The sequence below is a fragment of the Chrysemys picta genome, chromosome 8 (assembly GCF_011386835.1).
Source record: "Chrysemys picta bellii isolate R12L10 chromosome 8, ASM1138683v2, whole genome shotgun sequence".
Taxonomy (NCBI): Eukaryota; Metazoa; Chordata; order Testudines; family Emydidae; genus Chrysemys; species Chrysemys picta.
Window position 1 is genome coordinate 9,488,783 of NC_088798.1, and position 12,367 is coordinate 9,501,149.

Here is a 12,367-nt window from a genome sequence, read left to right on the forward strand (position 1 = left end):
TCAGGGGTGGCTCCAGGCACCAGCGCACCAAACGCGTGTCTGGGGTGGCCTGCCGGTCACCGTGAGGGTGGCAGTCAGGCTGCCTTCGGCAGCATGCCTGTGGGAGGTCCGCCAGTCCCGCGGTTTTGGCGGCAATTCGGCGGCAGGTACACCGAAGGCACAGGACCAGCAGATCTCCCGCAGGCATGCCACCAAATCCGCGTTACCAGTGGACCTCCTGCAGGCATGCCGCCAAAAGCTGCCTTACTGCCGTGATTGGGGTGGCAAAATACATAGAGCCACCCCGGCGCCTATATAAGAAAAAGTCCCAAAAAACAGGATTGTCCCTCTAAAAATGCAACATCTCGTCACCCTACCCAAGATAAGATTCTAGTATCCACATCTAAGATAAACCAATACTTCTCAAAACAGCATTCCAAACTGAGATACCCCAAACCTATACGTCTAATCAGAGTCGTGTCTGTATTGTGTACCCAATTCACACCTGGTATAAACAGGCATAGCTTCACTGAAGTAAACATTAGTTACACAGAATGCCCATATGGTGTATCCTAGGTTTTATGTTGCTAGATTTCTTATAATTAGGTCAGGATGGCACATTGGAGGCAGGTCTGTTATTGCCTCTTCGCACTTCTGGATGCAGTGTGTGTTTTTATCTCACTGGATGAACTTGCTCTTGTGCGATTTGCAGTTAAGTGTTACAGAAATATCTTTTGCCAGCTTCAGTGGTGACCTCTTGCTACACCATTCTCCTATATTATGGTCTAGTATCTAATCTATTTTAGTTCTTATACAGCAGCCATTACTGTTCTTCAAACCTCAAAGTCCTCATATGATTCTCTTTAAAACATATATTGCAGTCTAGTCCCCTCTTATTATTTTTTCTAGTGCTGATTATGGAAAGCTCTTAAAGCCTTCTTCATGAAGACACCTTAGAACAGTAATACTCTGTGACATTGCACTCTATATGATTTTATGAAAGTGTGCTGATGAGTGTGAACATAATGTAACTAAAATATGCTTCATGCTAAAGGTCTCTTGTAATATAACTCTGAGAACCTATTGTAATTATGCAAAGTGTGGGCCATAATGGTGGTTTGGAATCTTGATGGCTCCCATTAAGCTCTCCCGCAGACATAGCGCTGTCTACACCTGTGGTTAGGTCGCTGCTCAGGTACCAACATAAGTCTGTAGTGTACCCTTTTCGCAGCTCCCTTACCCTGGACACACTCTTCCAATTATTACATACTCCAAAGGTTCTCTCCTCTATTTCTTCACATCTAACACTATTAAAGGTTTAATTTACTTTCAGGTTTGCTTTCTCCAGCAGTATCCACTTACATTTATATTAAATTCCACCTTCCAGCTCTCTCCCCATTTACTTACTCGTCTTAACTCCTCTCATAGCTTGGCAATGTCCTTATTATTGAGGCTCCTGTCAATACTTTTCAGAGTAGCAGCCATGTTAGTCTGTATCCGCAAAAAGAACAGGATGCATCCGAAGAAGTGGGCTGTAGCCCACGAAAGCTTATGCTCTAATAAATTTGTTAGTCTCTAAGGTGCCACAAGTACTCCTGTTCTTTTTGTCAATATTTTGTATCCCAAACTGCATGTCTAAAGCACAAATACATCAGAGCCCTCAGAAACTCACCTGTCATCTTCTGTCAGGAGAATTCTTTGCATTTATCCTTCCCCACCCTAGGAACATGGGAAATACCAATATTGGAGCTGGCTTAAAATGATGTTGCATAAAAATAACTTTTAAAATTAATTTTCAGAATTTGTCTTTAAAAAAGTGGGAATTTTCCCAATGTTTAAGTGAAAAAATCAAAATCAAAGCTGAACATTTTCAGGTTTTAGTTTTCGTTTGTTCCCCTTTATCTCTGTTTTCTCCCTTGCCACTACTACACTTTTCCTTTTTTGCCACTGAAAAAAAGAGGCAGAAAGGAAGAAAAAGAAAAGAAAAACGAAAAGAAAAACATTATTTTTACAGTTTCAAAAACCCAAAAAATGAGCTTTAAACTTTGTGTCAAAAAATCAGACAATTTTGAAATATCTAATTTTTTCATTAATTTTCCAATTTTTATTTTAAAAAGTTTAGAATGAAAAATGTTGAGGTGCTCTAATTAATATTCATACCAATGGCACTTTGCGCCAGATTCATCTGTGATGTAACTCCATTAATGGGTTCCTCACTTCTGTAGCAATCTAACACAGCCAGTCTTTTGGGTGTGCTGAAACTCAACCAAATGCTGGAAATCGTGAGTTCACCTGGCACAAACGATGGTGATTTCACAAGCATTTCTCCCTGGCAGTAGCTCACAAACAGTGACCAATGGAGCCATTGCTGGTGGTTCCCGAGCTGACTAGTCACAACGTGTTGGCTCTGCCTTTTTTCCATATTAAAATGTTAAATACTTTCCTGATATTATTTTTGCTTATAAGCAATTGCTGTGGGTGCCATAGGGGAGTTACCAGCTCACAAATGAAACAGGTGTCCACCTGTTTAGGAATGGGGGAGGGATCCACGTGATCGGGAATAGGAAGGGAAATTTCTGCCTGGCTTGTGAATGGCAAGGGAGATGTCCGTGAGAAAATCTCGCTGTTCAATTGTGATCCACCACCAGACTATGAAACAAACACCCGGAGAGGAAGATACCTGCGCTCATAGTCATTGGTGAGGGAACAGAAGAGGAGAAAGGCTTCTGCCTGCAATTATTGTTTTCACCAAATTCACAGCCCTGACATCCACATCAAACTAGGAGGCAGCTGTATTTACTCAAACTCTGCTCAGTGTTATAAGGCTCTAGTGTCTGAGGTTGAGCTGTGCGTAAGTGTTGCCCCCAAAGAACACAGTGAAGATAGTTTTACAGGCCAGAGCATCAGAAAATCACCACGCGGTGGGGGATCTGTGACACTTGAAATGTATTGGGCCACCTCAGGCGGCATGTGTGAAAGTGACTTGCTCTCCCGATGCCTAAGATCAATGCTTTCGTCACACACTGGAAAAACTGGGGCCGGCACCTGCTGGATTTCCCGGCGCTGGGAGGCTAAAATCTGTGAAAGTGATTGATAATCGACACCAATTTCCCCCCTCTCGTTTAAGACAAGGCTGGGCTTCCCGGCGGTTTGCATGTCAAGCCCATTAGGCATCAAATCATGCCAAATATTTGCCCTGCTACTCCTGACACGAGGATCCCGCCGCATGCATCACCTGGCTGCGCCGCACAGAAGTCATTCCCCGAGCAGCGATAAGCGAACTGCGCTGCGCGGCCTGTAACTTGCACAGGAATGATCCACTCCACGTTTGCAATGACCAAAGCTAGTGAGTGCGGTTTCCCGAGGCGCCAGCTCCTGCTGGGTGGGGATGGGTAGCACAGGTGGATTATGGAGAGAGGGTTACGAGCGACTTGCTTTAACTGCCAGCAAACAAGGCGAATGGTGTAACCCGCAAGTCCTTTCTCACGCCTAGAGGAAGGGAAGTTGAGGCGGCTGCTGCACTGGCTTGGCTACATGGAGGATTTCAGAGCTCGGAGGAATCATTTTGTCACCATTAAAATGAATGAACCCCCCTTCCAGACAGGGCCAGCGCGCGCGCTTTCCTCGCTCCTTGCGCTTCGCTGCGCGGCACTGCGCAGAGTTTGCACCAAGTTTCCCCGGCAAGAGGGTTTGCTGTTGTGCCCGCTCGGAAGCTCTTCTGGCACTTTCCCCCTGTAACTTCTGCGATTACTTTCGGCCAGCGGCGCCTCGCAGCTGACTGAAAATACCCCGCAGGCTCCCACATGCGCCCCTGCAGCGGGAAGCTCCGCGGGGCCAAGGCTCTGGAATGCGTGTTGGGAATGGCGGAGTGAGTTGGACCATGCCTGGCGGGGAAATTCCCCACCCGGAGTTTACATACCGCCTGCCGCAGAACAAGCACTTGTGGCCGGGCGCCCGGCCTGCCATGCGCACGGCTTAGCACCACCACGGCGCTCACCGCGACCCGGTTTCATTCTGCGCGCCCGCCCGGGTTACGCAACGAATTAGGCTCCCTCCTGACGGCTGGCAAAGGGTGGAGAACTGGGGGGGGGGGGTTAATACGGGAGTTTCTAACCACCCCTTCTCCCGTTCCTGTTACCATTCCCCAAGCCCGTATTTAAAAGGGTGGGTTACAAACGGCTGATTTCCCCTGATCCCCCCAGACACAGTCCCACCAAGCTGCCGGCGGCTGGAGAGCAGGTTTCAGCCTCCCTCCTTTGGCTGCGCCTCGGGTTCCGCCTAGGTGAAGGAATGTCATTTCGCTACTAAATGGTTAGTCTAATTTGATCTTTATTATGCTGTGGATTAGGGCTGATTCCTATTAAACACAAGTGTAGTTAATATAACCGCGGGACGTGTCCCACTGTACGTACAGCAGCCTCTGTTCCAGCCCCACCGCTTCCTGCAACCAGCGGATTAAGATTTAATTAACAGGGAAGTTTGCTAGCGCTCGCTTCCAGCCTCTCTCGGCCTCACAAATAATTTATACTCTGCTCCGCGAATTTTTATTCAGGAGCAAGTATTTAATTTCATTCTAAAGGGGAGCTGAATATCTCACGCCTTGCCCCAGGCTTCCAGAGAGGAACCTGTGTGCAGCAGCTTCACACTCAACTGTTGAGAGATTATTTTTTTGTCCAGGCCGGGAATTACTTCAATGGGGACAATGTATCAGCTTTTTTTTTTTTTTAAGTTAACAGCCTAAACTATCCCTATGAAAGTTAATCATCATGATCCCCATTGTGGGCTGTATAAACCCAGGCTCAAGCAAACCTCCAAGAAACAGCAACAATTCTGATAAATTGTCCGGCTCGGCTAACTACACGAGAATGGCTTTTATAATTAAAAAGGGAGCTGAGTTAAACCAACAGCTCCTAAGCCCCTCTCAACAAGGCTAGAAAGGGAGAAATGTGGCAACCTGATTTCTTTAAATAGCAGCTCTTTGTAGCCCATTCATAATCCCAGATATGGAAACTCATCCTCGGCAAAGTCAGCTGCCCAAAAAAAAAAAAAAAAGTTTATTCAGATGCTCAAAGTCCATCTTTTTTTCCAGTCTACAATAACCCTGGCACTTTATAACCAAACAGACAACTCCTTTTCCAATTAAAGTGGAATTAGGAAACTCAATCAAATTAGCTCACTATTAAAGCCCTTCTTTATTAAACCGTTTTATTGTAGTAATATTAAGTTTCACTCACTCTTGGAACACGAGACTTTAAAAAGTTTCCCTTGTGATATTGATTTGGCTGCTCTCAGGTTGGAGCGGGGTCAAAAGTATTTACCTAGGTGTAATCTGTAATATTTACTCCCCAAAAGAACAATCTTAAAATTGTAGCCAACTTGATCAATTGCGAAAGGCAATGAAGAATCGCTCGTTACTCACTCTGGTTCTTTGATTTTACCCCTGGGCTTCTTTCAATAACCATGAAGACACACATTTCGTCTCATACACACCAATATATTAACTGGTTTATAGGAACAGCACTGTCAGTTTCAAGCCAATGTTTACACAGTTATATTTGAAGTGAGAAAGTAAACAGTCCAGCTGTGCCACAGAACAGTTTGGTGGGATTAGGTTTCCATACCAACCAACTTTAGGAGCTTTTACAGTCTTAATTCAACCATGCACTGAACTTGTTCTTTGTGAGTAATAGTTTTCCTGGGCCAAACGCTCCCAGGACAGATAAGAAAATTCCCTCCGCCCTCCCCAATCACTTTTTTTTTTGGAGGGTGGGGGCACGGTACGAAGCTATTGCTGACGCTCTTTCTTATATTCGGTGAAAGAAGAAAAATAGCATATTTCTTCTATTTGCCTTGAAGAATAATCGGACGCTATGTTGTCAATGCGATTGATAATAGTGCCGTTCGTGTACCCTTCCTCCTGAAATTAATGGGCGTTTTAGGACATCAGGATCGGTCCCAATATAAAATTAATTTGATTTAAAAAAAAAACCCACAAGCTGATTTTGTTTTGCCCGATTTGATTCCGTAAGAGAATTTTGCTATTTAAACAACCTGTCTTTAATCTGATTTACTATTTGTCCGTTTCTTATCTTGATCATATAGAAGCAATTGAAATCCGCAGTGCAATCGTCAAATGAAAAGAAATGGTTCCCCTTTCATCGCTGCAGTCCCAGGATGATCCAGCATCTATATGCAACAACGAACACAAGTATTTTAACAATACACTTTGCCTTTCCCTGGGATAATGTCAGATTGTCTAAATACGGGGAAGAAATCAGCAAGCCCCAAACTAGAAAATCCCCTAAAAAATGCACTTGAGATATTTTTTCTAAACGAATAAAAAAATGAAGAATTAAAAATTAAATTATTTGACAGTTTGATGGAAAAGTACATCTCTGTATGCTGCGGGTTGTTTGTTTTTGTTTGTTTGTTTTGGTGTGTGTGTGTGTGTGTGTGTGTTAAATGTATAGATTCTCATCAGATTGTCTGCTTCAACCATGATATAAGATTTAATAAACATGTTCAGAAAGTTCCTAAATTTTTTTTTGCATTAATCTGCCTTAAACATTGACTTTACTTGTTAACTGGGTTTGCCAAAACATTGTTCCATAAAATATCATTTGCCATTTGTAAGACTGATTTGAATAGAAAATAACATTTATTTCTAGTATTTCTATGAAATGGAAACACAGAAAGGAATTGTTAGAAACGGCAAGAAGTTTGCTACATTGGAACCAGAAAGCAATTTTCTTGCAGATCACAAATGAAGAGGCTCATTAAACCGTTATACAGCATTGGCGGCTGGGTCCTACGGACAGTTACAAATATATCTACTTTCCAATGTTATATACAGATTATAACATTTCTTGGAAGGGGTGGGCGGGAAGGCTTTTCAATTTTACAATATATTTAATCTATATACCTGGTAAATATTACAATGAGAGCTGTCTAACCTTTAGCTTTAATACCAAGTTCACCTACAAGTTACATTAATAACTTAGATTTCCATTTTATAACATTATACACTTGCTAGTATACATACATACATATATATATATATGTATGTGTGTGTGTATATATATATATATATACACCTCACAATTCACCAAGGATATCCATGCTTATGGCCATAAGCAACAAAGAGAGTGACAAACATCTCAACAATGAAAGTGCACCTTTATAACCTTTTTTTTTTAATACACCTAGTATTTGTCAGCTTTGCCCGACACTCTGTTCCGTGCAGCAGGGGTCTGCGCCCTGCCCTACAATGGAATGGGCTGGAAGGGGAAGGGGAGCGAATCATTCGGTGTCCATATAGTCCCCTCTCTTTCTCTCGCTCTATATTTATAAATTCAGAGAGTCCCTTAGGGTGCAGCCCTAGGCTGCAAGGCGTGAGCTGTGATTTGGCAGCTGTCAAGAGAGACGCAAGGAGGGAGCGTGTCCTTGGCAGCAGCGCGGTGCCCGCGGCCGGCCGGGCGCTGCTCCCCAGCAAGGGGCTCCGTCTATTGCTTCTCGGGGGTGTTGTTGACCATGGGCCCGTAGAGGCCGCTGGAGTAGACCTGCTCCTTGTGCACGGCGGAGCGGTCCCGCATGAGGTCGCTGAAGGCGTAGTCCATGGGCGGCCGGAAGCCCAGCGTGGGCATGAGGCCGGCGGTGGAGTAGGGGGTCATGAAGGCCAGTCCCCGGCTGTGCGCCGAGTAGGCCAGGCGCAGGGGGTTGAGGCCCAGGTGGGTGCCCAGCGGGTAGGCGCTGGCCTCGGCGCCGAAGTGGCTGGCGTTGGGCTGCAGGGGCGAGAAGGCGGAGCGGCTGCCCAGCGTGCCGATGGCCGGGCTCATAGTGCCGGCGATCAAGGGCCGGTGGTGGGCGGCGACGGCGGCCGCGGCGGCCGGGCTGGACTGCAGGGCGCCGTCCCGGGCCCAGCTCTCCTCGGGCCCCTTGTCCGGGCCGCGGTTGTTGAGGATCTGCTCGATGGCCTGCACCACGTCCCCGCCGCAGCCCTGCAGCACCAGCTCCAGCACGCTGCGCCGGTGCGCCGGGAAGACCCGCGTCAGGATGTCGATGGGAGTCCGCTGGCGGCCGCCGGCCGAGGGCGACGGGTCCTGCTCGTCCTTCTCGGCCTCCGAGCCCGAGTCGGAGCCCAGCGGGCTGATGGAGCCCGGGCTCTCCTCCCCCTCCTTCGGCCCCTTGGAGACGGGCGAGCTCAGGAAGGACTCGCCGTCCCCGTTCTCCGAGCCCGAGCCGTGGCGAGCTTCTGGGGAGGAGGTGCCCGGCACCGACTCCCCGTCCGGAGACAGGGGCTTCCCGCCCGCCTGCTGCGGGGTCACAGCCCGGCTGGGCAGCAGCGTCTTGGGGAACAGGTCGAACTTCTGCAGCTTGGAGTCTGCAAGGAAAAGCAAAGAGCCCAATGAGTGCAGCGGCCGGAGCCCGGCCCGCAGCCCCACAGAGCAGCGCCTGGCCCCGCCGCCCCACAGAGCAGCGCCTGGCCCCGCCGCCCCACAGAGCAGCGGCCCGCGGGGAGCCTCTTGGGCCTAGGGAGAAGAGGGCTGGACCAAATGCAGATACAGCTCTGGCCATAGAGACAAGAGGGTCCTAGCAGCTAAAGGTTGGGTCCCCAGGCCCCTTCCCACCCATCCTCAGCCCTTGGATTTCTGCCACTGGAGACAGTTGGAGGCACTTAGTATTTATTCATTTGTTGACAGTTTTGTGTCTCAGGACACAGAGAGTGGGGACGAATCCCTGCCCTGTAGGGCTGCGGCCTGGACTCTGGCTTGGATTCAGTCCCTCCCCAGAAGGCTACTTTCCTTCCAGCCCCCAAGCCTGAAGCAAGGAGATGCCCTCTCTGGCTGTGGACCCAAGATTGAAATCAATCACTCAATCGCCTAGTGTGGGTTTTCCATCAGCTGCCCCTCCCCCCATCCCTATAAACCAGAGAGGGTGACATGATTAGGCCAGGAAGGATGGATGGATGGATGGATGGATGGATGGATAAATAGATAGGTATAGGGATGGATGGATAGAGGGGGTGTATGGAGATAGACAGACAGGGCCTATGGGGAGGGATAGATTGATATAGGGATAGTTGGTTGGTTGGTTGGATGTGTATGGGGAAGAAGGGATGGATGGATGGATGGATGGATGGATGGATAGAGGGGGTGTATGGGGATAGACAGATGGGGTGGCTGGGGATGGATAGTTGGGGTGTATAGAGAGAGAGGGAGCGATAGATAGTACAGTATAGGGACAGACAGATGGGATGTATCTAGATGGATAGACAGGTGGGGTATATGGGGATGGGGTGTATGAAGATAGATTAGATGCTGTTTATGGGGATGGATGATGGATACATAGAGGGGGTGTATGGGGAGGGATAAATGGGTGGATGACAGCGTGTATGGGGATAGACAGATGGGGTGTAGGGGGGATGGATGGGGTGTACGGGGGTAGGTAGATAGTCCCTGTAGCAGTCCCTGCTTAGCTGTCCTGGAGGGGGTCGCTCCCTTACCCGAGCCCCCAGCGCCTCCCTCGCCGCTGGCCCCGCTGCAGACGGAGCCGAAGACCTCGTAGGCTGGCCGGGGCGGGATGATGCCGTTGGCCGCGGCCAGGGCCAGCCCCTCGGCTGTGCCGTAGAGCAGCTGGAGCTCGCGGGCCTCGTTCTCTTCCTGCGCCTGCTGGCGGCGCAGCGCCACCTGCGCGGCCATGACGCGCTGGCGCTCGGCGATCAGGGTGCACTTGGCGCACATGCAGTCCTTCCAGCGGCAGTAGCGCTTGTGGCCCTTCAGCGCCGACACCACCCCGTGGTTCCGGCACCGGGCGCACTTGGGCGTGCGCGGGTACTTCTCGGCCGCCCGCAGCAGCAGCGGGGGGCCCCGCAGGAGGCTGCCGGCCACGCTCACCGGCAAACTCGCGGCCGCGGCTGCCGCGGCGGCCGCCACCGAGCTGGGGGGCACCGGAGGGGGCGCAGAGGGGACGCTGGGCATTTCCGATCTCAGCTCCATCCTGGCCACGGGCTGCCCCAAACGGCAGGGGAAGAACCCAGAAACAAGCAGAGCGGCCCCAAAGCAGTGGCCCCTCAGAGGGAATCCCTTCAATACCCACCGAGACCTGGGCGCTATAAACCCCCGGATCTCTCCAATAAACCCCCAGAAGCGGGCACTATAAACACCCAGATCCTTGTAATACCCGCCTAGACGCCGGCACGATAAACACCCGGATCTCTAGTAAAAGCGGGTATCTAAGTCCTCCTCGCGCCCCAGCCTTGTCGGGGGTGAAATGCCGTTCAAACACACACACACACACTCTTTCTCCCGTCCAGTCCCTCAAGAGCAAACTGCGGTCCTTGGAGAAACCGGCTTCTCGCTGCGGAGAGGGAGTTAAAACCCCTTGGCTCCGTTATTGTCCGGGCACCTCTGGCAGGGCGCTGCCAAGCCCATGTCAGAGCGCGCAAGACCCCGGGCTAGAGAGAGTTCCCTGCTCACACTTGTCCTTTTTCCTGCCGCCAGGTCAAACTCGAGTCCCTTTAATTTAGTTTCTTTTCTTTCTTTCTTTTTTTAATGTTTTACCAATCACCGGTTTCCCCCTGCAGTGATCCGCGGACTCCTTTAAAAACAGCAACCACCATTCCCAGCCTGACCCGAGTCAGGCAGACCAATGCCTCCTGCCCTTTACCAACAACGCCAACGGGGTCAGGAACCAAGAGAAACAAACCCGGTAACGAACTGACAGTCCTCTGCAAAACCAACCCAACCCAACCCAAAACCCCAACCACCACCACCCAAGTTAGCTCTGCCCCTTGAACATGATTTCCCCCCTCCCTCCGCGACCGCGCAGGACAACAGCACAACTCACCCAGCAGAGCCGCCTAAATCAAATACACCGCAGAAAAGACAACCCGCCAATCCCCCGCGCCCCAGCGCTCCCAGGACTCAAGCAGCTGCAACTTCAAACTTCCCCTGGCACGCAGCAAAAGAGCTTCACCCTCCCTCTCTAATCATCTCCTCTCCGGCCCCCCGGGGAAAGCCAGCCGCGCAGACCTCCAGCGCCAAGCCCCAGTCTGGTCCCCCCGCGCTCAGCTCAAGTTCGCATGTGTGACACTTGCAGGGCGAGAGTTGCCAGGAGAAAAGGATCTTCGCCGAGGCGCCCGCGATCACTTGCTCTATTGTTGCGCCTTACGTTTCCATTAGACAACAATTGACAACAATGTGGCGCCTGCTATTGGCCAGGGGAGGAACGAGCCCTTTTGATTGGCCACTGGCTTGTCTACAGTGTCCGCCCGAAGCTTCTCTCAAATAAACTGGGCTTTAAGGAAACTAGGAGGGTCCTGCTAAGGGAGTTGCATTGAAAAAATAATGACAAATAGTTTCCATTTGTGTGTGTGTGTGTGTGTTTGTTTGTGAAATTTGTCTGATTTCTCACTGCCTGGTAGTTTTTAAATCCACTTAAAACAGTAGTTGCCTGACCAATTGTGTGGTTTGCACTTCAGATTTTCCACTGTGTCACTTGTCAAAGGAGGGGTGGGGGCAATATATCATGCAAAGTGACAATTCAATTTAAGGTGCCCCCTTTCTCCCCGGCGATTTTGTTGTATAGTAGAACCTAACTTATTTTTGTGTTTGTTTTTACTCATTTTGCAACTGCAGGTGCATTTTACCAGTACAGCTGCAATAGGTGGTATTTGAGAGGTGAGTATGATTTTCGATTTTTATTTCATTTAAAAAAATATGGAGACATGAATCAGGTTCCCCAAAAAGTTCGTTGTTTCTCTCCTGGTTTTAATGACTAGCTATTTGTTTAATAACAAATTCAACAGGCACCTTTTTTGAGTTTCCACGGGACGGTTCGAACAGGGTTTATACATCCTTGAGCAACTGGGCTTTCGTGCTGGTAATTGTGTCCAGTTTTTGTTTTAACATTAACCACCCTGGCTCGACGTCATCCTCCTTGGTAATCTGTTTGCGCTGAGAGGAAGAAGCAGGTTTGGGATTTTGGAACTTGTGAAGTTAACGCAACTCCCCTTTTCTGGAAGGAATATTCGGGCTAAAGTTCCCATCTCTGTGTTCCACAGGGAGGATCTTCGATGATTAATAACCATTATTATTTTGTTAATTTCTTGTGGCTTGTTGTTGCCTTAATTTGTTGCCCCTTGATAACGATAATGAATGAAAATACAAGCAATCGTTTATAGAGAATCGATGAAGAGCTATCGCATTTGACTTTGTTAGAATGGAATGTATCTCCTCTCAAAGCCTCGCTTATACCGCTCAGCTAAAGAAAGGCTGGGCAGTGTTCTGGGGGCGAAGTTAAGCGATTGCAATGACAAGGTTCCTCCGTATGGAGTTAGCATTTTCTATGCTAGGGAAGCAAGTTGTAGCACTGAGGTGCGAGTGCTCTG

The 12,367-nt window shown here is 49.1% G+C and overlaps 1 protein-coding gene and 1 long non-coding RNA gene across 2 annotated transcripts in view; both read right to left on the reverse strand.

The window, feature by feature from the left end:
• Positions 1 to 4,309, reverse strand: part of LOC135972970 (uncharacterized) — a 62,993-nt gene extending 58,684 nt beyond the window's left edge. The window contains exons 1-2 of the long non-coding RNA XR_010589590.1: positions 2,140 to 4,309; positions 1,652 to 1,698 (exon numbers count right to left, since the gene is read on the reverse strand). This is a non-coding gene — a long non-coding RNA (uncharacterized LOC135972970). The remainder of the gene's footprint in view (positions 1 to 1,651; positions 1,699 to 2,139) is intronic.
• Positions 4,310 to 6,505: 2,196 nt separating this feature from the next.
• DMRTA2 (DMRT like family A2) lies at positions 6,506 to 10,722 on the reverse strand. Its single transcript, XM_005284951.4, has 2 exons — positions 9,482 to 10,722; positions 6,506 to 8,359 (listed from the first exon to the last, which is right to left on the reverse strand). Exons 1-2 carry the CDS (start codon positions 9,972 to 9,974, stop codon positions 7,482 to 7,484), a joined length of 1,371 nt encoding a protein of 456 aa, XP_005285008.2. The 5' UTR covers positions 9,975 to 10,722; the 3' UTR covers positions 6,506 to 7,481.
• Positions 10,723 to 12,367: the final 1,645 nt, after the last annotated feature.